Source organism: Phascolarctos cinereus, unplaced genomic scaffold (assembly GCF_003287225.1).
Source record: "Phascolarctos cinereus isolate Bilbo 61053 unplaced genomic scaffold, phaCin_HiC Scaffold_2;HRSCAF=192, whole genome shotgun sequence".
In the NCBI taxonomy this organism is placed as follows: domain Eukaryota; kingdom Metazoa; phylum Chordata; class Mammalia; order Diprotodontia; family Phascolarctidae; genus Phascolarctos; species Phascolarctos cinereus.
The window spans coordinates 272,961,309-272,987,376 of NW_027555625.1; the positions used below are offsets into that span (position 1 = coordinate 272,961,309).

Below are 26,068 nucleotides of genomic sequence, written 5' to 3' on the forward strand. Positions count from 1 at the left end.
GGGCAATATCCCTGGCTACTCCCTTCCCTGCCCAACCATCCCCAGCATTTTTGAAATAGCATCACAATTAATTAACCCTCTCTGGTTTGGCTTCCTGTGAGAAGTGCCCAATTTGGTTTAAAAGAAAAAAAAAAGAACCCAAGCCAGATCACAAGAATATAATAATAGCTGACACGTTTATAGCGCTTTAAGGTTTTTGAAGCCCTTTGCATTATGATGTTTCATGCTCCAAACAACCCCAGGGTTGTATAGAAGAGGAAACAAGATCCAGAGAGGTTAAAACAATAAGTATCAGATGTGTGATTTGAACCTAGATGTCTCCTAACTGCAAGCGCAGCACTCTTTCTACTACCCCTACTCTGCCCAGTATATAAAATATACCATCCCCTTATCTTTTCTGCTCTGAGTCCTTTTGTGCTTATAACTCATCCCACACAATGAGCTCTTTCTTACAGGATGGCCTTGCTCTCCAGTTACCCATACTGTACAATTTAGCACTTCATTCTGTACTGTCTTATTTTCTTATTGTTCCCTGTGTGTCTTGCCTCTAGTCACTTATACATTCCTTGACACAGAAATGGGAGTGGAAGGGGGACACAGAGAAAATGAGATATTATTGTGATCCTTTGAAATTCACTTCACTGACATCTTCTATTTTTACATCACCTACATTTTAAACTGTGTACTGCCCACTCTTCCTCCCAGAGAGCCCGCACTTAACAATAGACTTTTTTCTAATAAAATTTTTTTTAAAAGAGAAAAAAATTCAGCCAAACCAATCAACATATTAAATATAAAATCTCATTATCCCCTCCCTCCCCCAATTCTCTCTGCTTCCTAGTGGCAGCTGGTGGAACAGTACAATGCTGGCCCTGGAGTCAAGAATGCCTGAGTTCAAATTTGACCTCAGATACTTTCTAGCTGTGCGACCCTGGGTAAGCCACTTAGCCTCTGTCAATCTCAGTTTTCTCAACTGTGAAATGGGGATAATAAGAGCACCTACCTCTCAGGGGTGATATGAGGATCAAATGAGATGAGATTGAAAAAGTGCCCCCCTCCTCTTCCTCTATTCCCTATAACTGTTCAGGGGATCCCCATCATCCCAGTCACCCAGGCTCACAACATAAATATCATCCTGAGCTCCTCCCTCTCTCTCAATCCCCACTTCCAGTCTGTTGCCGAGTTCTGTCCATTTTACCTTCCTAACATCTCTGTTATGCTCTCCCTTCTCTTCTCTGACACTACCATCAGCCTGGTGAGGGCCTTCATCACCTGGACTAGTACAAGCCTTCTGATTGGTCTCACTCCTTGAGTCTCTCCCTATTTCAACCCATTCTCTACTTAACCGTCAAACTGATTTTCCTAAAGTAAAGAGTCTGACCACATCACGCCTCCTCCTCCCTGCCCCATTCGATAAACTCCAGTGGCTCCCTGTCACTTCTAGTATCAAATATAAACTCCTTTTTGGTATTCAAAGCCCTTCCTAACCTGGCCCTTTCCCACCTGTTCAGTCTTCTTCCAACTTCCTCCCTTTCAGGTACTCTGAAATTCACAGACACCGGCCTCCGTGCTGTTCTTCCAATATGACACTCCAGTTCCCAACTCCGGGTGTTTTCATTGACTGTCTCCCATACCTGGAACTCTGTTGTTCCTCATCTCCACCCCCTGGCTCCCCTGGCTTCCTTCAAGGCTCAGATAAAGTCCCACCTCCTGCTAGAAGCCTTTCTCCATTTGCCTGATCTTAGGACCTTCCCTCTGTGATTCTCTCCAATTCACCATGTGTAGACCTTGCTTGTACCTAGTGTTCGTATGTTGTCTCCCTCATTAGCCTTGGAAGCTCCTTGAGAGCAGGGACTGTCTTTTGCCTTTCTTTACATTCCTAGCACTGCGAACAGTGCCTGGCACATAATAGGTGCTTAATAAATCCTCGTAGGCGACTTTGTTTTGTTAGTGGGCATATCTAAGGGTCTGGAACAGAGAATAGCAGCAAGTGGTGTGTGGGGAAAGAGCTGAGGCCAGCATGTAGATTAGAGGATATCCTATCAGACCACTGAGTCTCCTCGGATATATGGGCTCAGATGGTACCGAACACACCAGCTGAACGTTCTAAGGAGCTGAGTAGGGACCAGCTAACAGTGCCAGTTCAGGAGACAAGACATCTAGGTGGCTACTATAGACCTCAGTGGCTTCATGACCTTATCAGTGTGCAGACTTGCAGCCTTGGTACAGAAAACTACCTGTACATAACAGAGCCTCCCAGTTCTGTATACAATCCTCTTTTGCTACTCTATTTTGTTTATAGAACTGCTCCTTTTATTTGTTGGTTTTTATACAAAATAAAAATAAAATAAAATTTAGGAAACCCTTTCATTACCTCTCATCTTGTGCTCTCCTTATCCATCTCTTTCCTACTATAAATCTTCCATAGAGAATCTACCTAATGCACTAGAAGGCTTCTTCTAATTATCTCAATATTTAGTAGATGCCAGGGCAGCACTTGGAGTGTCCATCTGTTACCCTCAATACACAGCCAGTGCATCTCCTTTGCTGTTCATACATGTCCTTGATTGTGTCTTTGCTATCACTTCTTACCAGCAAATCCTACAAGTAGGTTAATTAAAAAGCACATTGATTTGCTAGATGCTGTCACAGCCCAAAGGGAAAAACTGGCCCACTTGCCAGAAACTGGGAGACAAGTTCTCCCTCTGCTCCATCCCCCTACCAGGATTAGAGATGGCTCAATTCAGGGCACAAATAATGATTTAAAATTTTTTTTCAATGTGCTGAATTTAGAACAATAAGTTTTAAAAAATGAAGTTGATCCCACCTTTCTTATTTACATCAATGAAAATTTGTTGCAACATTCTTTAAAATCATCATCATCAAAATAATTAAAATTAAAAAGTTTAATTGATTTCTAATTCAAAGCCTATTAAATTAAAAAAATTTTTTTCATTAACTTGTTTTTTAACTCCTAAAGTGTTTTGTCTTGTTTGCCTTCTGTGATCGGTTTTTCAACCCTAAATCAAACTCTTTTTTATACTTAAACAGGTCCTGTTGGCCAGTTCCCAAATGGACTGACTTTCAGGAGAGCTTCATAAATCACCCCCCCACACACACACACAAACAGAGTAACCACAACAATGTAAATGGAAAGAACAATGACACACCAAAATAGAAAATGTAAATGTAACCAAATTATAAAGATCAAGCCAAACTCAAATGAAGAAATATGAGAGGACATTCCCAATTCTCCCCTTCCTGGACATTGGAGATCCATAGGTGTTAAACATTGCACAGGTTTTTGGACTTTTCCAATGCATTGATCAGCTGTGATGATTTTTTTTTCTCTCAAAAATGCTATTTGTTGGTTCTTTGAGAAGAACAAAGAAAGAAGGCAAAAGATACTTAGAATAATTTGATGAAGTAAGAAACTGAAGATATCAAATAAAAATATATTTTTAAAAAAGAACTGAAAACCTTTTTTAAAGCCATTCATTAATTCGTTCAACAACTACTTATTAAGGACCTACTATGTGCAGGGTTCCGTGTTATTCCCTAAGGGAGATCAGATACAAGAATCAAATAAGACAGTGTCTTATGGAGTTTGCATAGTAGCAAGAAGAAAAAAAAGTATACATACATACATATACACACACACACACACACACACATATATGCATATATATGCACATATGTAACAGGTACGCTCTGGCTCATCCTCTCTGGCTTACTCAGCAATTTCCCTCAGGGTTCTAGGAGGCACCGATATGTCAGACTGCATCTCTTTTCTCTGTTGTCAGCTTAAGCTTTGCTCCCTCCATTTGTTAGGGGCCTGTGATTAACACTCCAGGTCCATTTGATCACAATATCAATAAGCTGTTTAAAAGGGATATTTAATTATAGATGTAGCAAGAACAAACATAAACATTTCTCTCAATTACTATAGGGCATACTCTCCCCTAGACCACCTTGGTCTCCAGGAAGTAGTCTCACAACTTAGCTCAGTTCATACGTAACACTGGTCCCACCAAGTTCACATCCCAAAGGCAGTTTTGCTGCTGGATGAGTCTGAGGATTAGCTTTGGTTGGCATGCGCCCAGACAGTTTCTTGCAAAGATTATTACTAGCTCCTCAGGTATCAATTGCAGGACTGGCAGCAACACACTTCTTGGATTTCAGGGACCAGATTCCTGTGGCTTACCCTCCAATGATCCTATACCTAGAATGGGGAAAAATGAACAAAGAGGCTGAGGAGTTTCCATTTCTTGGGGACCATATGGCCTCAGAGGGAGACAGCCCCTCTTTCTCCATGGTATGGTCTCTCACTGTTTGCTGTCACAACACTGGAGCATAGTTGAAGACAATGAGACAAAGAGATAGCAGAAGTTAGCTCAGGCCTTTTTGAAGATGATGACAGTTTCAGCTATGCAATCAAAGAAGCTCCTCTTAAACATGTAGTTGGCCACCTAGAGCCAGTTCCAAAATGTCCATACCTGTCACATAGACTTTCCAATATGCTTATCTCACACATCATCATGATTCTCCCAGATGCAACTCCCTAGCATTCTCTAAGTAGAGAGATTGCATCTGCTCCCTAGTGTCCTCCACCTTCGGGTGCCTTTATCATCTGAGGCCCTCTGCATTTGCACCAGGTCTTTATTACACACAAAACTATTCCTAGGACCTGGATCTGAAAGGGACCTTAGAGCTGCCCAGCTAATCCAATACCCTCATTTTTTTCAGATGAAAATACTGAAATCTTAAGAATTTGAATGATTTGCTCCAAATTACACATGTTATAAGACGCAAAACAGATTTAAAGCCACATTTTCTGACTCCATATCAATTTATCTACTACATGACACTGTAGAACAGTTTATAAGTCTGGTAAAAGAAGTTTAAAATTGCTATGTGTAGTCTCAAGAAAGAAAGATCTCTATCAGTTTATGTGAGGTTTTGTGTTGTGATATGGGGATTTGTGTTGGGAAGAAGCAGTGGTTATGAGGGAATGCTCCCTGGAGAAGGGGATATTTTGAGTTGGGAATTGGAAGGCAGGTAGAATTTCAAAAGGTGAGATGAGGTTATGGGTTGGGGTTGGGAGAGTATTTCAGGTATAGAGAACAGGCCTGAACCAAGATATGGAGGTAGGAAAGCATTTGGATGTCTCTGACCAAATGTTAATAGTGTAGTTTGGATAATGTTCATTTAAAAAAAAAAGAGGAAAAAGAAAAGAAAAAAAATCTTGGTGATTTCATCAGGGTGAGGAATTCTGAATGTGGAAACTGCCTCTACCAATGCAAATGGGCAAATCATCTGTTACTTATGTAATCTAGCTCCCATCAAGGTGGGGTTGAAGAGGAACAGCCTTGAACTACATATGCATAGGGAAGTATGGCTCCTGCTTGGCATAGAGAGTGCTGAGCATGACATTATGAACTTGTATAAGAGGCTTACTGAGTTTGTTTCAGACAGACTTCAGAGATAGATGGCAGAAGAGACCTTGCAAAGAGGTGGTAGAGAAAGACAATGGAATGGTAGACGTTCATGGGAAGCCATCCCCTTTATGCCCCTGGACTTGCTTCAGTTTCTGGAAACTGTTAAGAATGGACCTCCTCTAAGCGATATCATTCCTTCCCTTCTTGGTTAAACTGAGGCCCTACCTCCTACCCACCTAAAGAACTCATTCACTCTTCTGTTTTTTGGGCACTTTCAAATCTGTATAATTTCCCCAAATTCTGTTCTCCGTTTTGCTTGGATAAATAGGTTTAGTTGTTGTTAGCTATCTGTGATGGTCATTTGTGTAACTAGCTCTTGGTGGGGAGGGGTTAAGATGATGAACATTAGCCAATGGCTACCCTCTCACTTAAGAGTAAACAAGGAAGCTTTCCTTCTGGCCCCAAATTCATAGCAATAGGCTAGAGATATTTGAGGGTAGCATATAAATATAATTTTAGCCTGATAACTATTCTTGGAGGCTGGAGGAGAAATTGCCCAGCTTTGGCTATTCCCAGATCAGCCCCTCCATATAAGATATTACTCACAAATTATATGTGTGGGTTGTCTAAATATATAGATGTAGCTTAAAGGTAGCATAGATAGGTTCGATCTAAGGTCTGGCCAACCCTTTGGGGAATTGGAGAAAAGCCATCACGCTAGATGTGGAGGAGTGAAGGGCAGGTAAGATTTAGATAAGCCAAAGGTGGGGGATATCTCCGTTAGTCTCCCAGAGGGTATGGGGCTAGAATTATGTCTAACTGCCACCCTTTAAATAACTTTTGTCCAGGGGTATGAGTCTGGGTCCACAAGGGAAGCTTCTTCCTTGATCACTCCTAAGTGGGAAGGTAGCCATTAGCTGACATTCACTATCTCCCCACCAAGGGCTAGTAACACAAAAGACCATCACAGATAGCTAAAAGCAAGGAAACTCATTTATCCAAGCAAAACAGAGAACAGAATTTGAGGAAGTTATACAGATTAGAAAGTATCAAAAATACACGAGTAAATAGGTTATATATGTACAATGTGATATAGGTTATATATGTGCAATTATGTAAAACACATTTCCATATTAGTCACAGTTGTGAAAGAAGAAACAGATCAAAAGGAAAAAAAACATAAAAAATAAAGTAAGTGAAAAAAGTATGCTTTGACTTGTATTCAGAGTCCATCAGTTCTTTATCTGGATGTAGATAACGTTTTTTATCATGGTACTTTGTATTTGTCTTGGATTGTTGTGTTGCTGAGAAGAACTAAATCATGCATAGTTGATCATCATACAATGTTGTTGATACCATGTATAACAGTTTTCCTGGTTCTGCTCATTTCACTTTGCATCAGCTCCAAATGATCTCTTCAGTTGGGCATGAAGTAGGATCTCAGTTCAAACAAGAAGAGAGAGAATGATCTCACTTAGAGGAGGTCCATTCTCAACAATTTCCTGAACCTGAAGCAAGTCTAAGGGCATGAAGGGAATGGCTTCCCACGCATGTCCACCATTCCAAAGCTTTTCTCTACCACTTCCTTGGAGGTTCTCTTTCCCCATCTATTTCTAAAGTCTGTCTTAAACAAACTCATAGGTAGATTCATAGATTCATAATATCATTAACAGCATTCTCTGTGATAATCAGGAGCCATATCTCCCTTTGCATATATAGTTTCAAGGCTGTCCCTCCTTAACCCCACCTTGGTGGGAGCTGGGTTACATAAGTAACAGATGATTTGCCCATCTGCATTGGTGGAGGCAGTTTCCACATTCAGAATTCCCCACCCTGATGAAATCACAAACCAAGATTTTTTTTTTAAGTGGACATTACTCAAACTACAATGTTAGTACTTGGTCATAGACATATAGTACATGAAGGTAAAACCTTTGTAGTTTTGAAACAGGAAATGGGCCATTTCAGGAATATGTCCTGAAACTGGTCCTTCAGATTGAGGAGTATTTGACTTACATGTTCTGGGACTGCTCCTAATACAAATTGGTAATTCTCCTGAGGCTGTGCAGAAGCCTGAGACACAAAGTAAAGTTTAGAGGTCATTTGCAGGCTCGGTTAGCAGATTTCATACAGTGAAGTCCCTGTCCTTGTCCTCCAATAAATTCCCCACATAGAATCTCCCCAATGTGCCCATAGCTTTTCTCTAAGTCTTCCAACTTTTGTTATTTTTCTCTCTGGCTACAAGACTCGTCCTCTTAGTAGACCTTCGTGAATGGAGGACCTTTAGGTGAAATGTTCCTGGGCACTGCAGGGAGGGGTACCATCACATTCACTTCGAGATTTATTAATTTCCTACTATGTGGAAGGCACTTTGCAGCAAGGGGCTGCACGCAAGAAGTTTGCGTGCTCAATGAATTTACAGCCATACACCTGCCTCCTCTTTCTCTTCCGGTGAACTCCCTAGTTCAGGTAATGCCCTGTCCTCTGCCTTAGATTTCCCAATCTGATTTTCCCTTTGCCGGGAGATTCCACGGCGAAATCCTGCTCCAGAGACTCCCCACCAGAGATCTCCAAGCGCAGAGAAATAGTAAAGAGTTAAAAGGGAAGGCGGTGCCGGGAACTCTAAGCATAACAAGTACCTGTATGTCGCCCCTGCTCTCCTCCCCTCCCTGCATCCCTCCTTCCTTGGCACCTCCCAGAAGCGCGAGTAGGAGCGTAGGGCGGCGCAGGCTGTGCTCTGTGCGCCCCGGGAGGAACGAGCGTGGAGCCGGCCAGTCCCTCTGGGAGAGCAGGCGCCGAGCGCAGCCGCTTCCATCTGCGCCTCCACCTCCGCCGCCGCTACCTGGAGCAGGGACGCGGAGCTCGAAGCTCAGGCGAAGCATCGGTCCCCGCCGTCTTCAACCCCTAAGGCTGGGGGTTGGAGGGCAGCCGGACCCATGGCTGACTTCCCATCCAAAGTCAGCACCCAGACCAGCACCCCGGTGCAGGGCGGCGCCGGTTCCTCGCTGCCGGGTGTCGGGGCTCTCCGGCCAGACCTCGGCTTCCTTCGCTCTGTAGTGGGCGCCCTGATGGTTCTGGAGATCGTGAGTTCGAGCCTCTGTGCTTGCTAGGGCCCGCAGGCTGAGTTGGGCAGAGAAGGCTTGGGAGTGGCGTTGCTTACATCTGGTCGGGAGGAATATGGGACCCCTAACCTGGTATCTGGGGGTTTGTTTCTGGGAGACGGCCACTGCAGTCTCAGGGAGGGGGCTGAAGTGGGGCCATTCCTGTTCGCCTGATTACATACACTAGAACCAGAGATAACACACACACACACACACACACACTTTGACATACCCAGGACCCTGCTAAGACTGGATTCCCGACCCGGACCCTTACTCAAGCCATTTAAGGAACTTGAATGGTACACGACATACCCTCTACCAGGCTCTACTGCATCACCTGCTCACCCTTTCCCCTAACACAAGCTCACTCCTTTTGCTTCCGACTTGGTCACACCTAGTCCAAAACAAAAGGGGGAGTGGGGAACTACATTGTATTTCCTCCAACCACACACCTCAAACTGTTCCCTGCCCAAGAGCTGTTTTTGTACGAGGGAGAGGTGTCTGAGGCCACCTAGGGTGGTATTTTTCTGTGAAGCTATGGAGGTGGCTGTACCTGGTACTTGCTGAGTGAGAAGCTAGGCTTAGCTTGTCCCTGGAGCCCCAGGGTAGGTGTGAACCACTGCTTCAGCAGAGGACCTGAAGCTGATCCTCAGCTTGTCTGACTTTTTTTGCAGTTTGGGGACTTCTGCGATTTTAGAGATGGCCCATGTTATAGACTGTGGAGTGCATGTACTGACCTTAATGCGTACTGACCCTCAAACCTTTTCCGCACGTTTCCAAAGTATTGTGTAAGCTAGATGACCACCCTCAAATGATCTTGTAGAAAGGATGTCTGCATTGGGTTGGGAGGTTGGATTAGATGACCTGGAAAGACCTCAAAACCCTTTCCAGCTCTCAGATTCTATGTGTGGTCCTACAGTAAAGCACAGAAAGGCCAGCTCTTGGACATTAGTAGCTTTCAGATGTGAACTTTACCTCTTCTGCTTTACAAGCCAATGGACATTAGAGGTTCTTACTGAGAAAATGGAGTCTGGCAGAACACCTTAGGAATTTACCCCAAATGTAATCCACCCCACCCTCTCTGCAAACTAGCCCTTGATGATAAATTGAAGGCATGTTACTGTGGACCAGAGAGCTGTGCAAGAGCCAAGAAGCCCAAGGGTTCAAGTTTTCCCTACATGTGACTGGGAAACTTCTCAGAGCTAGGCAACTTTCAAAGACTTATCACAGAGAAGGCACCAATGTGCAATGATGGAAGGAGTTTCCTCAGCAGCAAGTTCCCTAGACCAGTAAAATCAGAGGTCCAGTCCCTCGACATAGTGTAGATGATCTTCCTTGAGGAGGCAGAATTGTTAACATAACAGGATTTATTGCTTCTCTGTGGTGATGGGTGAAAACACAGCCCCAGTATCTCTCCTTGTCAAAGGCTTGGAGACCATTGGCCCCTCTGCCAATGTGGTTCTTCCCGAGCATTCTGGTTACAAGGGAGCAAGCAAGCCATGGAGGAGGAAATGGATGTGTTCTAACTTCTGTTATAGCAGCAGCACAATATTCTTAGGTATGTTCTAGAGTTCTCATTCTCTGGGCCTATGAATAAAGCTAGGACTCCGCAGAAGAAATGGTAAGCCTGAACTTTGTTCATCATCTCCTCTGTCATCAGCCAGGGAGGCTCAGTTTTGCCGATATAAAAGGGCTTTAGATTTCTTCGCTTCTTAAATTGTGGCCCACAGTTTAAGTGCTGAAGAGGTCGCAAGTGGAAAAAAGTTTAAGAAGCTTTGCTTTAGAATATAGTTTTAAGAAAACTCTGACCAAGCCATCAATAAGGTGTGAACCCAGAACACTGAACAGGATGGAGAGCATTGGGAGGTAATAGAACAATACCTTGTACCTATGGAGTGCTTTAATACTTTCCAAAGTATATTATGTGAACCTCATAGATGAGAAAGTAGAGTCAGAGAGCTGAAATAACTTGTCTAAGGGCCCACAGATAATTGATTGCAGAGCTAGAATTTAAATTTAGTGGAAAGACTATATTTGGAGTTAGGGGATCTAGGTCCTAATCTCTGTGTTCCTACTTACTGCCTGTGTGACCATAGTGAAGCCTTGGAGGTCAGTTCTCTCCTCTGTAAAATGAGTAGGATGGACTTGGTATTCTCTATGATCTTATCTCAGATTTTAATCTGGAGGGGAAAAAAACTTCATGGAGGACATGATCACTGTTTTCCAGTATTTGTAAGACTATTACAAAAAAAAAAGGGGGAGATTCACCATGTTCTGGCCAGCAAAATGGGAGCAATAAAGGGACATAGCAGAAGGGCAGGTTTCAGCTCCATGTAAGGAAAGACTTCCTAACAATTAGAGCTGAATAGAAGAGAAACAGGGGGCTTCCAGGGCTAGCTGGGCCCCCTTGCTTGGAGGTTTTCAGGTGGGGATCTGGATTCCCATTCAGGTATGATTTAGACCAGATGATCCCTGAGATGGCTGTGAATTCCAAGATTCTGTTATCCTGTCTCCGTGTTGTCTATTCTGGCTCTTTTAACAGGGCTGTGTGGTTGCCTATTCTTGTGGAGATGAGGCTTCCCAGTCTCTAACTGGTCTGTGGGCAGTAGGGTGGGTGTTCTGAGGAATTCTGTCTCCGGGCCTTCCCTCTGAAGGAAGGGGAGGGGAGGGGAGGGCAGGAGATGGGTAGAACCACAGCTTTCTAGGTAGGCTCATCATGGGGGGAGGGGGGGTGGGCAGGTGTAGGGAGCAGGAGCTGGCACATCAAGCTGGCTGGGGCCTGAAGTTAGTAATGATGAGTGGCTCGTTACTCTGTTCTGGCTTATTTCCAATAGGGGCAGACATGGCAGGTTTAGTCTAGTTCCGGGGTGGGGAACCTGCGGCCACATGGGACCTCGAGGCTGCAGGTTCCTCATGCCTGAACCAGCTGCTGCTTCAAACTCCAAAGAAGGCCTAAAGCTGCATCAGTGCTGTAAATGGGGCCACTTGTCTTTCAAGCCTTTTCTTTTTTACGTTGTTTCCTGAGGCTTGTTGGTAGTGTAGCCATACTAATTGTCCAGGCTGAAAAATTAGGATCAAAACTCCGGCTGACATCCAGGAATATCCTAGTCCAGTGCTAGGTGCCTCCAATCTTCTTGATCATCGCATCCATGGGAGGCAGAGAATGGGCTCTTCTTGGAGAGGTGATAAGTCAGCTCTGAGGAATCAGGAGGGAATCATCTCCAGCTGTCCTAGAACTCTGGGCTTTTCTCTGTTCTTCCTCCCCCCACCCCAGGGCCTGGTGTGGTGGTGGTGGTGGTGGTCAGAGCCAGACATTCGCTTTTTTTTTTTGCAAGGCAATTGGGGTTAAGTGACTTGCCCAGAGTCACACAGCTAGTGTCAATGTCAAGTGTCTGGTCTGAGACCGGATTTGAACTCAGGTCCTCCTGGCTCCAGGGTCGGTGCTCTATCTACTGCACCGCCTAGCTGCCCCCAGACGTTCACTTTGAGCAGGGGTCTGATTACTTAAGCTTCATTCCAAAAGCTAAATATTAATGATCTTTGGCTGATACATAGTTTTGAATGATCAGTGCTTCTATTCATGTTAGCTGTCCAAATTCTTTGACCTAGCATTAGAGGTCCTTCACAATATAGGTCAAACCTACTTCCCTAGCTAAATGGACTAACCACCAGTCAAGTGGGACTGCTTACTGTCCACCACACATTCATTGTACTTTTCTGCCCTTGTTCACCATTCCCTACTGACCCAGACCCTACCCTTTAAGTTATCCCTCTAAGGCCCAATACCTCTCTGAAGTCTGCCCTCATCACCACAGCCTAGACTGATCTTCCCGCCTCCTTTCATCTTCTGTGCTACTTACTTGTCCCCTTCCTTTGGCACAGTGATCACATACTGCCTTGTGTTATCATTGCCCTATGTGTGCATGTATGTCTCCCCAGTTAGCAGATTGTGAGGTATAACCATGAAGCAATGAGACTGACTTTATTCTTCAGTCAACAGACCAGAACTTAATACTCCTTTGGATGGATTTCACCTTGGGAGCTACCTGTACACTAATTCAGGAGAGGCACTGAGCCCTGGACCAGGAGTCAAGGAACCTAGGTCCTTGTCCTGCTTTGCTATTTATTAGCCATAGGTCCTTGGACAAGTCACTTCAGGTGTGCAGCCTGTATTCTCTTTGATCAGGTACTGTAGAAATACTTATTTCTGCCCTGGGTTGTATTTGGCACTTGCATGAGGTAATGCATGGTAAAGTGCTTGACCCAATGTGCACATGGAAGCGGAAACTTCCATTTCTGGGACTCTTCTTTGGGAATTAGCTAAAGCACATTCTTTTTAGGGAGCTGGGAGATGTATGTGAGAGAGGCTCAAATTTTCAGCTTTTGGAGTAGCTTCTGGAATAGCCAAAAGTCATGGAGATCCAAACGGTTGAATTAGGTATCTCGAGTATTAGCTTCTTGGGTCAAAAAATGAGGTGACTAAAGGAATCAGATGGATTTTCTTGTTGGGCTCCTAAAATAACTCTGGAGGCCTTTCCCAAAGAGGAGTTAGTTCTGAAAGTGTTTTGGATGGTGGGAACAGCTTAGAAATACGTGTGTAGCCTCTCAAGGTGACTGACTGCCTTCAACGATATCTTACTTCACTTGAATGTAAGAATTTCTGCTCTGTTGACTAAAACATGGGTCTTATGACTTTATTGTGATAAGCTAGGGCTGGTCTTTTTCCTTGGGATCCAGACGAGAAATTTGTCCCTGGCCCCAGGCAAGATTTAAAAACTGTGCCTCCCCCATGTGACCTTCCACAGGAAGCTTTGAATATTCCAGGTCACATTTTACTTGGTTTGTCACAAAAAAAATTGCTACATGCCATAAAGAATGAGATCATCTGGCATTCAAAAATAGAAAAAGTCACATACATTAAAAATAATCATACATAAAAAGTCACATTGAACGTCTACCCCAGCCCCTGTATATTGTGCTGTGGGTGGCTACCTGTCTCCTATGCCTAGCCTTGATTCAGTCTAGTCTTCTGTGGATCCTTCACAGTATTGCCTTATGGAGTCCAGTGCAGGCCTTCAGGAAGTTCTTGCTGGCTGGGTGGCTAGTCATGCCTGCAGTCTTCAGCACTGGGGTGTGCCAGGCTGATTTGCACTCTGCCTCACTGGGCCCCACTGTTTGCCCAGGGTGATAACTATGTGAATCAGGTATCAGGCTTAAATCCTGCCCAGCCCAGGTTTGCATTGGAAGGCAGGGTCAGCATTCATTCCACTTAGAGTCAGAAGTTCACGTTTTCTTTTGGACCTGCTGCATCTTTTGAAAGGCCTAGGGAGAATTCTCTTGCTATCCCCTGGAATGTGAGCCTGTGTTCCTTCTGAGGGAAGAATCTCACCGTCAAGGAGTACCACCCTTCTCCCTGGCCTAACAAAAAAGGCTTATTGTTCAGTGTCTTTGTTACAAGCTTGTGTTTAAAGAAGTTCCATTTTTAATAGCCCAGGAAGGAGGACATTGTGATTGAAGGGTAATAAATGTGAGCTGGACTTTCTGAGTTCAGGAGTCACCACATTTACTGCCATTGAGTTTTTATGAGGCTAGAGATGAGATAGGATATAACTTAGTAACCACCCTAAGGCTGGGAATGTTGCATGAGGAGTCAGAAGCCCCTGCCTGAGGCACTGCTTGTATAATTTCTGGACAAATCATTTCCTTTCTCTTGACCTCAGTTTCCTCCCCTGTAAAAGGAGGGGGTTGAATTGATCTGTAAGATCTTTCCTTTCTGGGATTTGGCTGAAGGAACTCCAAATCTGTGCCCCTATGCCTAGTAGGCACTTGTACCTTAGCACGTCCCCTGCAGGAGTGTTTGTGGGGATTCCCTGAAGTTGGAGCACTGGGTGACAATTCATCCTTCCTTGCTTAAGAGAGAGACCAGGCCTAGATTTCTGAGTGTGTGTGTGTGTGTGTGTGTGTGTGTGTGTGTGTGTGTGTGTGTATTATATACTCATCAAACAAATCTTCCCAGGGTCTCGGACATCCTGCCCCACTGCCACCTCCACTGGTAAAGGGACCAAGGCCCTCAAACCTCAGGCCTAGTAATACAAGACCTGTACTGATCTGTGTCAGTCCTAGAACAAAAGATTTGTTGAGTACTAATGGTTTTGGGGTTTTTTTTGGCTAGGCAATGGGGTTAAGTGACTTGCCCAGGGTCACACAGCTAGTGTTATGTGTCTGAGGCCAGATTTGAACTCAGGTCCTCCTGAATCCAGGGCTGGTGCTCTATCCACTGTGTCACCTAGCTGCCCCTATTGAATATTAATATTGAATGGGATAGAGACCTGGTCCTGAAAGTCAAGAAGACCTGGGTTCAAGTGCTGTCTCTGACACTTATGGTTATTTGACTAAGAGGAAGGTACTAAAGCTGTCGGTGGATGCAATGTAGCATATTAGGAAGAGTGCTGGATTTTAAATGAGGGGACCTGAATTTGAACACTAGCTGTGCCATTTACTGGTGTGACTTTGGGCAAATCACGTTATTTCCCTGGGCCTCAGTGTCTTCATCTGCAAAATGAGAGGGTTGGATTAAAGGGACCCAGTCCCTTCTTGCTCTATACCTATGACCATGTGATCCTATAAACTCCCTAAGACTAGAAATTACAAGATTTGCTGGTCTCTATCTGTTGAAAGATTTTCCATACCCAGAGCGCCCCTAACATTCTCTGCCCTCTTTTCCTATACCTGAGGTCTAAGGGTGCTTAAGAATGAGGACCATTTTGTATTTTCATGGGTTAGGCCAAAGAGCTGGTAGGGATCCTTTTTTCTTGGCTGGGCTTATCCTGGGCGAGCAGGCACAGGCTGTCACTAGTCTGAGCTAGAAGCCTTTCTGGCTTGATAGAACCCACCAGAGCCGGGGCTCTCTCCAGGCCATGATAAGCCACCAGAGGAGCTGACAGCTTCATAGTCACATGATCTCGTTCTTTCCCACAAAATAACAAGAAGCACATTTGACATGAAGTAGGCAGAATTTGTGGGCAAATGGTTGTCCTGAGAAGTTTAAGGTCCTGCTCCAGGTTTCACAGGGAGTGTATGGCAGAACCCAGAAGAGGACCCAGTTATCCCAATTCCTAGACCAGCAAAGTAGGACCCAACCTAGGCCTGCCAGCTCTGACCACTGACTTGGAAGGCTACAAGGCTGCATCCCATAGTTCTGTTTTCCTTGGTTGCCCTCCAGTCAAGCCAAGCCTTGAGGAGTCCATCAGAGCAGCTCACCAGGACCAGCCACCAATCTGAAATACCACAGAGGGCCAAAATACAAAGCACACCCTTTTTTGTTTGTTTATTGAAAGGGGACCAGTGAGGTCTAGGAATGGGGAAGTCAGTACTGCCTCCTCCTCACTGAGCACTGCCACCTGTTTGCAGGGTAGGTAGGGAGAAAGCCCTGAGAGCATTCAGGATGATAGGAGGCAGGCGGTGCCTCCAGTATAAAATGGCTCCCACTCTGCACAGAGCTCTTTACTTGGAGGTACACAGCAAGGGTTAGAAGAAGCCTGACCTCCTTGACTTCAGAGGAAATTCCAACTACAGTGCAGGCAACAGAAGATATGTATGAAGCTACAAATGACCCCTGACATTTGTATCAAGTATTGCACCTATGATAACAGCTCAGGGCTCTATAATCCCAATTGGTTTGAAAGGCCGTTTCTAGATAAGGACCTCTTAATATCCTGGAATTTAGAGCCAGACAGGGAACTTAGAGGTGATCTTGTCCCAAATTTTCATTTTATAGATGAGTTTGTAGATTGAAGCTGCCCAGGGAAGGGCAACAGTGCACTAATCTTCTCCATTTTACAGGTGAGGGCACTAAGGTTCAGACATATCAAATGACTTGTCTGGAGACCCAGAATTAAATGTGAGATTCAAACCTGGATTTTCTGACTCCAGATCTAACCTTTTCTCTTATATGACAATCGGGCTTCCCCTCTAGCCCCTGGCAGGAGTGAGCTAAGTCACATTTGACACTGGAGGAAACTGAGGCCAGAGAGCTAAAGCCATTTGCTAAAAGACACATAGCAAGGCCAGCAGTGAAACTGGGACTATCTGGTCTCGGGGTGCTTTCTCCAGAGGCCACCTGACTCTTGGTCTCCTCTTGCTTTGCTTATAAGATGAGCCCAGAGAGGTCTCTTGCCTGAATCCTGCCCCAAGTTCTGCCTGGGTCTTTACCACCACTTCTGGGCTTCTTCCTCTCTAAACCTGACTTGCCAGTGAAAAGGGGCTGTTGTTTTTCTAAGGCCGAGGCAGTTAAAGACCGCCTCTGTGTCCTCTGCCCCTTTGTAATCCTCCAAACAATGCCTTTTCTTTTCCATAAAGGCCCTTTCACCACCCCCAAGAAGTGAAAGGCAGAGGTGGAGGCTGGGCCTGGCAAGGCCACATTCTGGTGTTACCACAGACAAACACTGAGGCACAGCTGTGGGTCCTGGTCCCCAGTGTGCCCCATGCCTCAAAGTGTAGAGGGATAGAAGGTGAGGGAAGAGTTTATTTTGATCTGTGGGAATGAAAAGAAGGGGCAAAGTAGCCTCAAGGAGGAAGGAATTATTCATCTCTTTGGTCTTTGGTTCCCTTATATATGTAATGGAGAGAAGAATCCTGGCATCCTAGAGCAGAAGGGAGTTTAAGGCGATCGGGTAGAGATTGTCTGGTCCAGCACGCTCAGGTCTGGGTAACCATCTCTTTCTGAAGAACTCCAGACACAACAATTGCTATGTTTCATCTAGGTGATCTTGAGCAAGTCATCTTTCTGGGCATCACTTTTCTCATATGTAAAATGAAGAGATTAAATAGTTCTGAGGACCTTTTTAGGGTCCTTATGATCTTTCAGTGGCTCAACTCTACTAGTATTTTGACAATGAGGATGTTTAACAACTCATTTATGTAAAGCACCTAATTTTATCAAGAGGCCTACCTTAGTAGCCTTGTCTCACACTACTTCCCTTCATATGCTATATGATGCAGTGACATACTCCCTATCCTCTCCTGATAGATGTTTCTATAGTGTGGCTGGGGTGTTGCCTCAGCTGAACCTCCCCACCAGCCACCATCTGTTGACATTCTTAATCTCCTTCCAGACTGAAGTTAGGTGACATTTCTTCCCTGAAGCTAGCTGAACATGATTTTTCTTGAAACTAATCACTGTGTAAATATAATGAGGAGGCTTTTCCCCAGAGAAAAGGAGAAAATGTGCCTACCTGACCTATTAGCACAGGTGTGAGATTGTAGGTGTGAAACATGGCCTAGGTTGTCAGACTTGCTTAATGAGTTGGCTAGATTTGCTGAATGCATTTCCCCCCCCCCCTTTTATTTTTTGTTATAAGGGATGGCGTAGGCGGGCAGGAGAGGAGAAGACATATTTGGAAATGAAGGTGATACAAAACCAAAAGAGATTATTTAAAATTTTGTTTTTTGAAGAAAGCGATCTTTTTTTCCCTCCTCAAATCTCTCCTAGCACTTTGTCTGGACACCCTTCACTTATTTCACTGTCCCACAGATCTTAGTTTTTTGTAATAATGATAATAATCGTTAATATTTATATAATACCTACTGTGTTCCAGGCACTATGATAAGCACTTTACAATTGTTATCTCACTTAATTCTTACCACAACCGTGGGAGGTAGGTACTGTTTTCTCCATTTTTCAGATAAGGAAGCTGAGGCAGACAGAGTTAAGTGACTTGCCTGGGGTCACACAGCTCAAAAGTTCCTGAGGCTGGATTTGAACCCAGGTCTTCCTGACTACAGCCCAGTACTCTATTTACTGCACCACCTAGCTGATCCATATATACTAATACATGTCTTGTGTACCTCATAACCCATTAGATTGTAAACTCCTTGAAAATAGCATCTGTTTTATTTCATCTCTGTATTCCTAGTGCTTTCTATAGTACCTAAAAATATTTGTTAAATTGAATCCAATAACTGATTTAATCCTCACAATCAAGGTTGCCGTGCAGGTATGGAGTAAAGATGATGGGCAAATGGCAGACAAGTAGGGAGCCTGGAGCTCAGAGCAATCAAATGACATGGCTAGCTTCATGAGACAGGGAAGACAGTGTGGCATGGTGGAAAGATCTCAGCAGAGAGAAGGAGAAGAAATATTGCTTCTCCAGCTGGTTCTACTGCTGATTCCTTGGTGACCTTGGGGAGGTCACTTTTTGTCTTTGGGCTTCAGCATCCGCCTCTTTAAAATGAGGAGGTTAGATCTAAGACATCTCCAAAGGCCTCATGATGGAAAATGCTATCCACATCCAAAGAAAGAACTATGGAGTTTGAATGCAGATCAAAGCATACTATTTGCTATTTTTTTTCTTATGTTGTGTTTTATTTCCTCTTTCTGGTGGTTCTTTCTATTGGCTCCAATTCTTACAACGTCACTGATGTGAAAATATGTTTAATAGGAATGTATATATATATAGCCTATATCAGATTGCTCGCCGACTTGGGGAGGGAGGGGGAAAAAATTTAAAACTCAAAAGCTTATGGAAGTGATTGTTGATAATTCAAAATAAAGTAATTTAAAAAAAAAAGAAAAAAATGAGGAAGTTAGACTAGATGGTCTTTTAAGGGTCTGCCATCCCTGGCAGTCTGTGATTTCATGAATACTATGAGTAGCACCTGACTGCCTGAATCCCACCCACAGCTGTCTGACAGCTTATCTCAATTAAAGTGCAATGAAGATAAAGATTTGGTAGCAGAGGTCCAAGTGCCAATCAGATGTGTCAGCTTATCACCAAATCGCCCTGATGATGGATGGGAAGATGATGGAGAGAAGGTGAAGCTGCTCATCTCTTGTTTCTGTTTTCTCTGCCAAGGACGATGATCTTTGGCCTAAAGAGGACAGAACAAAAATGGCTAAAAAGGTGCTTGAGACCCCAAATGAAGAGGCATAGTAAGGGAGCATGTTAATGCCCTTGAGGAGTTGAAATCATTTGGCCCAGACGAATGAGGGTGCTGAAAGAACAAGTGATTGTGATTCCTAAGCTACTGTCAATGATCTCTGAAAGACTGTGGGGAACTGGAGGAGTGCTGTAGAACTAGAGAAAAATAAACACTGACTCAATTCCCACCCCCACCCCCCAAAAAGAGGTGGGGAGGAAGAAAGGAATCTATAAACTGTAGGTCAGTGACTTTCATCCCAGGAAAAATTCTAGGACTTATTTTAAAGACGTAGCTGGTAAATACCTAGAAACGGAAGCAGTAATTACAGAGAGCCCACAAGGCTTCATCAGGACTAAGTCACACCTGAATGTGAACAACACAAGGAGGCATGGAAAAGATTTGCATGAACTGATGCAGAGTGAAGTAAGCAGAACCAGGAAAACAATTTATACAATGACTATAACAAAATAAATGGAAAACAAACAAATAAAAAATCAATGCTATGAAGTTCTATTTAATGAAGCTTGGTCCTGGAGAAGAGAATAAAAAATGCTTCTCTTCTTCCCCCTCCTTGCAGAGGTGAGGGATTCTGTGGGGGTGGAATATTGACTCTCATGGGGAATGGCAGTTGTCTTGTTAGTTTCACTGAATTGTTTCCTCTTTCTTTTTAAATTTTGTTACAAAGGATGTCTTGCTGGCTAAGGAAGGGTGACAGGATCTACTCAGAAATACAAGATGCAGGAGTAGGTAGGTGGCACAGTAGATAGAGGTCCAGCCTTAGAGTCAGGAGGACCTGGGTTCAAAATCTGGCCTCAGACACTTGACACTTACTAGCTGTGTGACCCTGGGCAAATCACTTTACCCTATCGCCTCTCCAAAAAAAAAAAGTGATGCAAAAATAAAACAAATCAATTAAAAATAAAGTAGGGTTTTTTTTTAAAGGTTCTACCAGGGTGATTTCCTTTTTTGATAGGCTTATGTAGATAAAGGGATTGTTATAGTTACAGTTCACTTAGATTTTGCCAAAGCATCTGATAAAGCCTATCACTTTATTCTTGGGGATAAAATTGGGCAAGGTCATGATCCAGTTAGATGGATTTCAGGATAGTTTGGCTGGATCAAAGCCATTTCTAGTTCTCAGAGATTTCTGCCTGAAGCTCTGCTAGCTCAACATTGTTATCAGCGTCTTGAATAAAGACATAAATGGCCTGCTGCGCAGATTTGCAGGTGCCAGAAAATTGAGGATAGTTGATGGGCTGGATGTCAAAATCAAGAGCCAAAAAGATCTTGACAGACTTTGCAGAGGTGGCTTTTGCCTTTATTGAAGGAAAGCTTAACAGAGTGGGGAAGCTGTTTTTAGCGTATGTCAAAGAAATATCATTTCATAGGACTTTGGTTCCCACATATTGCAGTACTCACGATAAATAACTGCAAAAAGACTGCCATAAAATAATTACAGCTTATTCTCAAACTTCTGTTTCATAAGATGAAGAAATATAGAAATTATATTAAAACTTGATAGCATAAAAAAAGAACTTGATACGACCCTCCAAATTAAAATGAAAATTAAAACTTCAATACAAAGATGAGCATAGGCAAAGAGAGCAAAAAATATATCTATCATTCAGGACGAAACACTAAGAGACACTAAAGAATTGTATACTTCATGGAAGCCTCACACTACACATGATAAATGCTCCAAGAAAAAAATTGGAAAGAGCTGGACTTAGGGAGCGCTGCATAATATCACAAAATAAAATTAATTTCATTTTGATGGACAGGAAATAGAAATAACTCATTATTGATATAGCAGTAACTTCTGAATCAGTTATCCAGATTTAGTTAAAGCAAGGATTAAAAATAATACAAAATGACTCGTGTGCAGGTGCCCTTGGCGCCACGAGAGGCTGCTGGGATACTCTCTGGAATTGGGCAAGCTTTTTACATCCTTGGGGACATCACAGCAGGAGTGAGTCGACCTCAGATACTTTCTGCTTTCCAGAAGATGGAAAATTATGTCTGGTAAAAGTTGAAGAAGCTGAAATCATTGAAACAGAAACCAGCAGGATAAATGATCAAACTTCAACCCTGATGTGGCCATGAGAAAGAAATTCTTTTCATAGAAAAAAAGAGAGAGAGAGGGGTGACTTTTAAAAGGATTTTTGGAGAAAAAACAAAAGACCAGAATTATAAGGAACAGCCAACTATAGCTTATGGCAGGATTGCTGGCTTGATGACAAGTTAAAACTGTATGAGAATGTACCTGAAATCAGTACACTGAGTATTTCTAACTACAAAGCATTTATTTGAGCACCCTGAAGTAGAAAGAGCAATTCTAAAAGGAGTGGGATCTGTAGGAAAATTAAATGTTCAGATTCTTCCATTTCTGTGCAGCTGACTGTTACTAGAAGACACTGTAAGCCCTGGAGTGGGAGAACTGCCCGAGGAAAATGCCAACTTCTAGGAGACTGAAATCTTGCTTGCTGTGTGAAAGAACTGCTGGAGGAAGACGCTGGCTAGTTGAGAACTAGCTTGTCTTAAAGCAAAAGCTATTCTTGGAGACAGTGACTCTTACACAATAAACTGCATTCCTTTTCCAGGACCTTTTCATATGAAAATGATTTATAATTGTAGTTTCTCCTAACTAGGATTAACACATGCTTATAATGTAATAATAATAACATGCTTATTAACACATGCTTTGATTTATATTTAGTTAATTATGCCTTCTCTGAAAACTATTCAGAAGACTACGACCCTAAAAATGAGGAACATTATCCTCTTACAACATCAGCTAGACAAAATGGAAAAAGGGGTGGAGAAATAAGATTTACTACTTGTAGAAAGTGGGAAAAAAATTATTAAATGTACTTTGATGGTTACTAATTTTACAGGAAAATTAATAAAAACTAATAAAAGAATAAAAATTATACTGTACAAATAAAAACTCCAACATGACTTATTTAAACAAGTTAGCCATGCCCCCCAAATGGGAAACTGGTAGAGAAAAGGACATTGGCACCAATTATAACAATTTTGTAATGAAGTTTAACCATTATAAATCGTCTGCCAAAACAAGGAGACCATAAGAACCTACAGACCTCCGCGGTCTTCAGATTTATGATCAATTTGCCAAGCAGAAAGAAATGGCAGCCAACGGCAACACTGATTTAGAAAGGAAACTTGTTTGTCAAATTTTATGGAAAAGGATGGTGGAAGATCATAAGCAATATCACTTCTTTTTTTTGTTTGTTTTTAGGCAACTGGGGTTAAGTGACTTGCCCAGGGTCACACAGCTAGTAAGTGTCAAGTGGTTGGTCTGAGGCCAGATTTGAACTCAGGTCCTTCTGACTTTAGGGCTGGTGTTGTATCCACTGCGCCACCTGGCTGCCCAATATCACTTCTTTAAAAAGAAGAGAAGTGAAAAGATAAACAAGTTTAAAGAGAAACAATCGTCACAGCTCTACCCTGGGCTTGAAGGACGGATGAAACTGGAAGGGGAACAACACAGAGATGCAAGATGGAAAGGATCTGTGAGAATCTGTTGTCCTTTCGCCATCCAGGGCAGTAGGGCCACCACATTTGGATGCCAGCGTTATAGTCCCAGATATAAAAGACGTGGAAATAGTGCCGAAGAACACAAATATAGTTTGACTGTAAAAAAGTATTTGATTTGGGAGAGCAAAAGGCTGCCTTAAAAGTTCTTCTCCATTAAGGCATCTGCCATGTGTATGCCAAAATTATAAAAGACTCTTGGAAAGATATAATGAAGAGAATGGTTATTGATATCACATGAGGCATAAAAAACGTACATGTGCATGTCAAAGGTGTTTCCCACCATCACAGAGGCGATGCCAGGGAAAGTTCAAGTCAGAGAAGGATTCACCAAAGATGCTTATGTCCTTCCAGTCATTCCCATTTTCGGATGATGTTGTGCTGAATGCATCAACCCCTGAAATGTTGCAGAAACTGCCTAAATGAGATGCATAGTCACTTAAAAGGGTCTGACCTAACTACCCACACAGAAAAAACTATGTGGATGGAATCTGCCCATTGTTTAGAGTAGACTATGAAATGCAATTCAATAGTTTGCAAAGTGTATATATGTGTATTCTGGACAGAATATGTAACACATTGAATTCAATGAATTAAATAAATGTACACTGAATTGAAGAGAAAGAGGGCAGTTGGATTGCCCTTGGGAAATTGTAAAGTTCTTTTAATAACCTCAATTTTCTTCCAAAAGCTAAAATCCCCCGTTTTAACATCAATATTCTTCCACTGATATTGTATGACTTTGAGTTATGGTGAAGTTAAAGATCACCCCAAGGGCAATGGCGATGTGCATGGTGGGCATGAGCAAGCTTTACTGTGTTACACGTGAGGAATTACACAAGAGAAGCAATGTAAGAATTGTTGTCAAAAATATATGATAGATATTATCCACATCCAAAGAAAGAACTATAGAGTTTGAATGCAGATTGAAGCATATTATTTGCTATTATTTCCTCTTTCTGGTGGTTCCTCCTATTGGTTCTAAGTTCTTCCTTATAACATCACTAATGTGAAAATATGTTTAATAGGAATGTATATGTTTAGCCTATATCAGATTGTGTGCTGTCTTGGGGAGGGAGGGGGAGAAAAATTTAAAACTCAAAAGTGTACGGAAATGATTGTTGAAAACTAAAAATAAATAAATCAAAATAAATTCATTAAATATACACACACACACACACACACACACACACACACACACATATATGAGAGAAGGGGCAGCTATGTGGCACAGTGGATAGAGCTCCATCCTTGGAGTCAGGAGGACCTGAGTTCAAAGGTGGCCTTAGACACTTGATACTTACTGACCCTGGGCAAGTCACTTAAACCCAACTGCTTTGCCAAAAAGCAAAACAAAGCAAAATTTTCTGAAAAACATATGATAGCTAAAAAATGAGCTGGCCACACAGTGATAGTGAGGAGTATAACCAATGGATGGCCCAGGTGTTACACGAGCATCCTTATGATTTCAAAAGAATGCAGGGTAGACTCTTAGCACATTGAGTGGAGTCTTTGTATCAAATACATGGGAGTTCAGGGACAAGAGTTTCTCAGGGTGGGAAAGCATGGATAGGTTGTGGCCCATCATTAGAGAGGATATGTACATTGATAAGACCATAGATCCATTACAACGTTGGAGTAAGGAAAAATTTCTCCAATAAGAACTGTCAAAAAGTTGCCTTAGGATGTAGTAGGTTCCCTCTCTCACTAGACACTAGAGGAGTTGCAATTTGATTAATTCCCCAATCACCTTGATTGGGAGACATCTGAGGGACACCTCCCTATGAAGGGTGGGCATGCCCACTGATGCCTTATTATGAAACGAATGGCTGGCTCAAGACGATGAACTCTTGCCAACAAAGCTGGGCCCCTCTGTGTTCTGTAAAATTAATAAGACAGATTGATTTTCTCTTTCTTGGATTTCTATGCCAGCAAGTAACAGAGTGGACCTCTATCCTGGAGCTATGAGGAAAACCGGAAAACGTGTGGGAACTGCATGTCTTTACAAGTGGTTGAGACTTGAGTTTCTGAGAGTTGACTTTCACAGACAAGAGATGGTACCAGCAGGGACTAAGACATTTATTGTAAAAATAGACATGGATGTATGTGCTTACACTGTGTGGATTGAAGAATTCTTAATTTTAGTAGTAGGCTACTAGGTGGCACAGTGGATAGAGTGCCAGGCCTGGAGTCAGGAAGACTCATCTTCCTGAGTTCAAATCTGGCCTCAGATATTTACTAGCTGTGTGACCCTGGGCAAGTCACTTAATCCTGTTTGCCTCAGTTTTTTCATCTGTAAAATGATCTGGAGAAAGAAATGGCAAACCACTCCAGCATCTGTCAAGAAAACCCCAAATGGGGTCACAAAAAGTAGGACACAACTGAAAAATGACTGAACAACAATTTTAGTATTTCAGGGATTAGACCTCTTTGAGAGAGGTGGACATTTTTCTGATGTAGTACTTTCCTTGAATAAAGAAAGTGATGATCCACATAGTTCCTAAGCATCATTCTGCTTGGAAAGCATGCAGTTACTCTAACTGTGCAGGTTCAAGAGGAAGGGTGTAGTTTGTTCAGCAGCCTCCGGAGGAAGTCTAAACCACAGGGTGGTATTATGAATCTTGGCAGCAAGCAGGGAAGGGAGGTATGACTCTGGGAAAGAGGAGCTCAATGGAATGTCAAAGGGTTGCCCTTGGAGCAGTCTCTTCCTGAGGGCAGGGAATAGGTGCTAGAGCTGATGGGCTATTTGAGGGCTCTGAATATTACCTGTTTTTGAACTCCTGTAAGTCCTTTCTATCTTTTGCATTTTCCATGGAGTGAAATACATGCTATTGCCTATGCCATTTACATGTGCCACCTTGAGTGTTTGTATAAGTGCTTGGGACCCCTTTTATCCACTTTTGGGGAAATCCAGACACAAACTATACCCTGAGTATATTACATTTTCCTGGAGTAACTGCAGGTGGAGGGAGTGATTTTTAGCTGAAACTGACCTTCACAGATCCTTCTCAGTCCGTGTAAACCCAGAGTACTGGGGGCCCCTGGGTCACAGGT

The 26,068-nt window shown here is 43.0% G+C and overlaps 1 protein-coding gene across 1 annotated transcript in view; it reads left to right on the top strand.

Moving 5' to 3' along the window:
• The first annotated feature begins 8,132 nt into the window (after positions 1 to 8,132).
• The window catches only part of PLLP (plasmolipin), a 32,576-nt gene continuing 14,640 nt past the window's right edge, over positions 8,133 to 26,068 (top strand). The window contains exon 1 of the mRNA XM_020965480.2: positions 8,133 to 8,521. Within this exon, the coding sequence (XP_020821139.1) occupies positions 8,375 to 8,521 (147 nt within the window). The 5' untranslated portion in view covers positions 8,133 to 8,374. The remainder of the gene's footprint in view (positions 8,522 to 26,068) is intronic.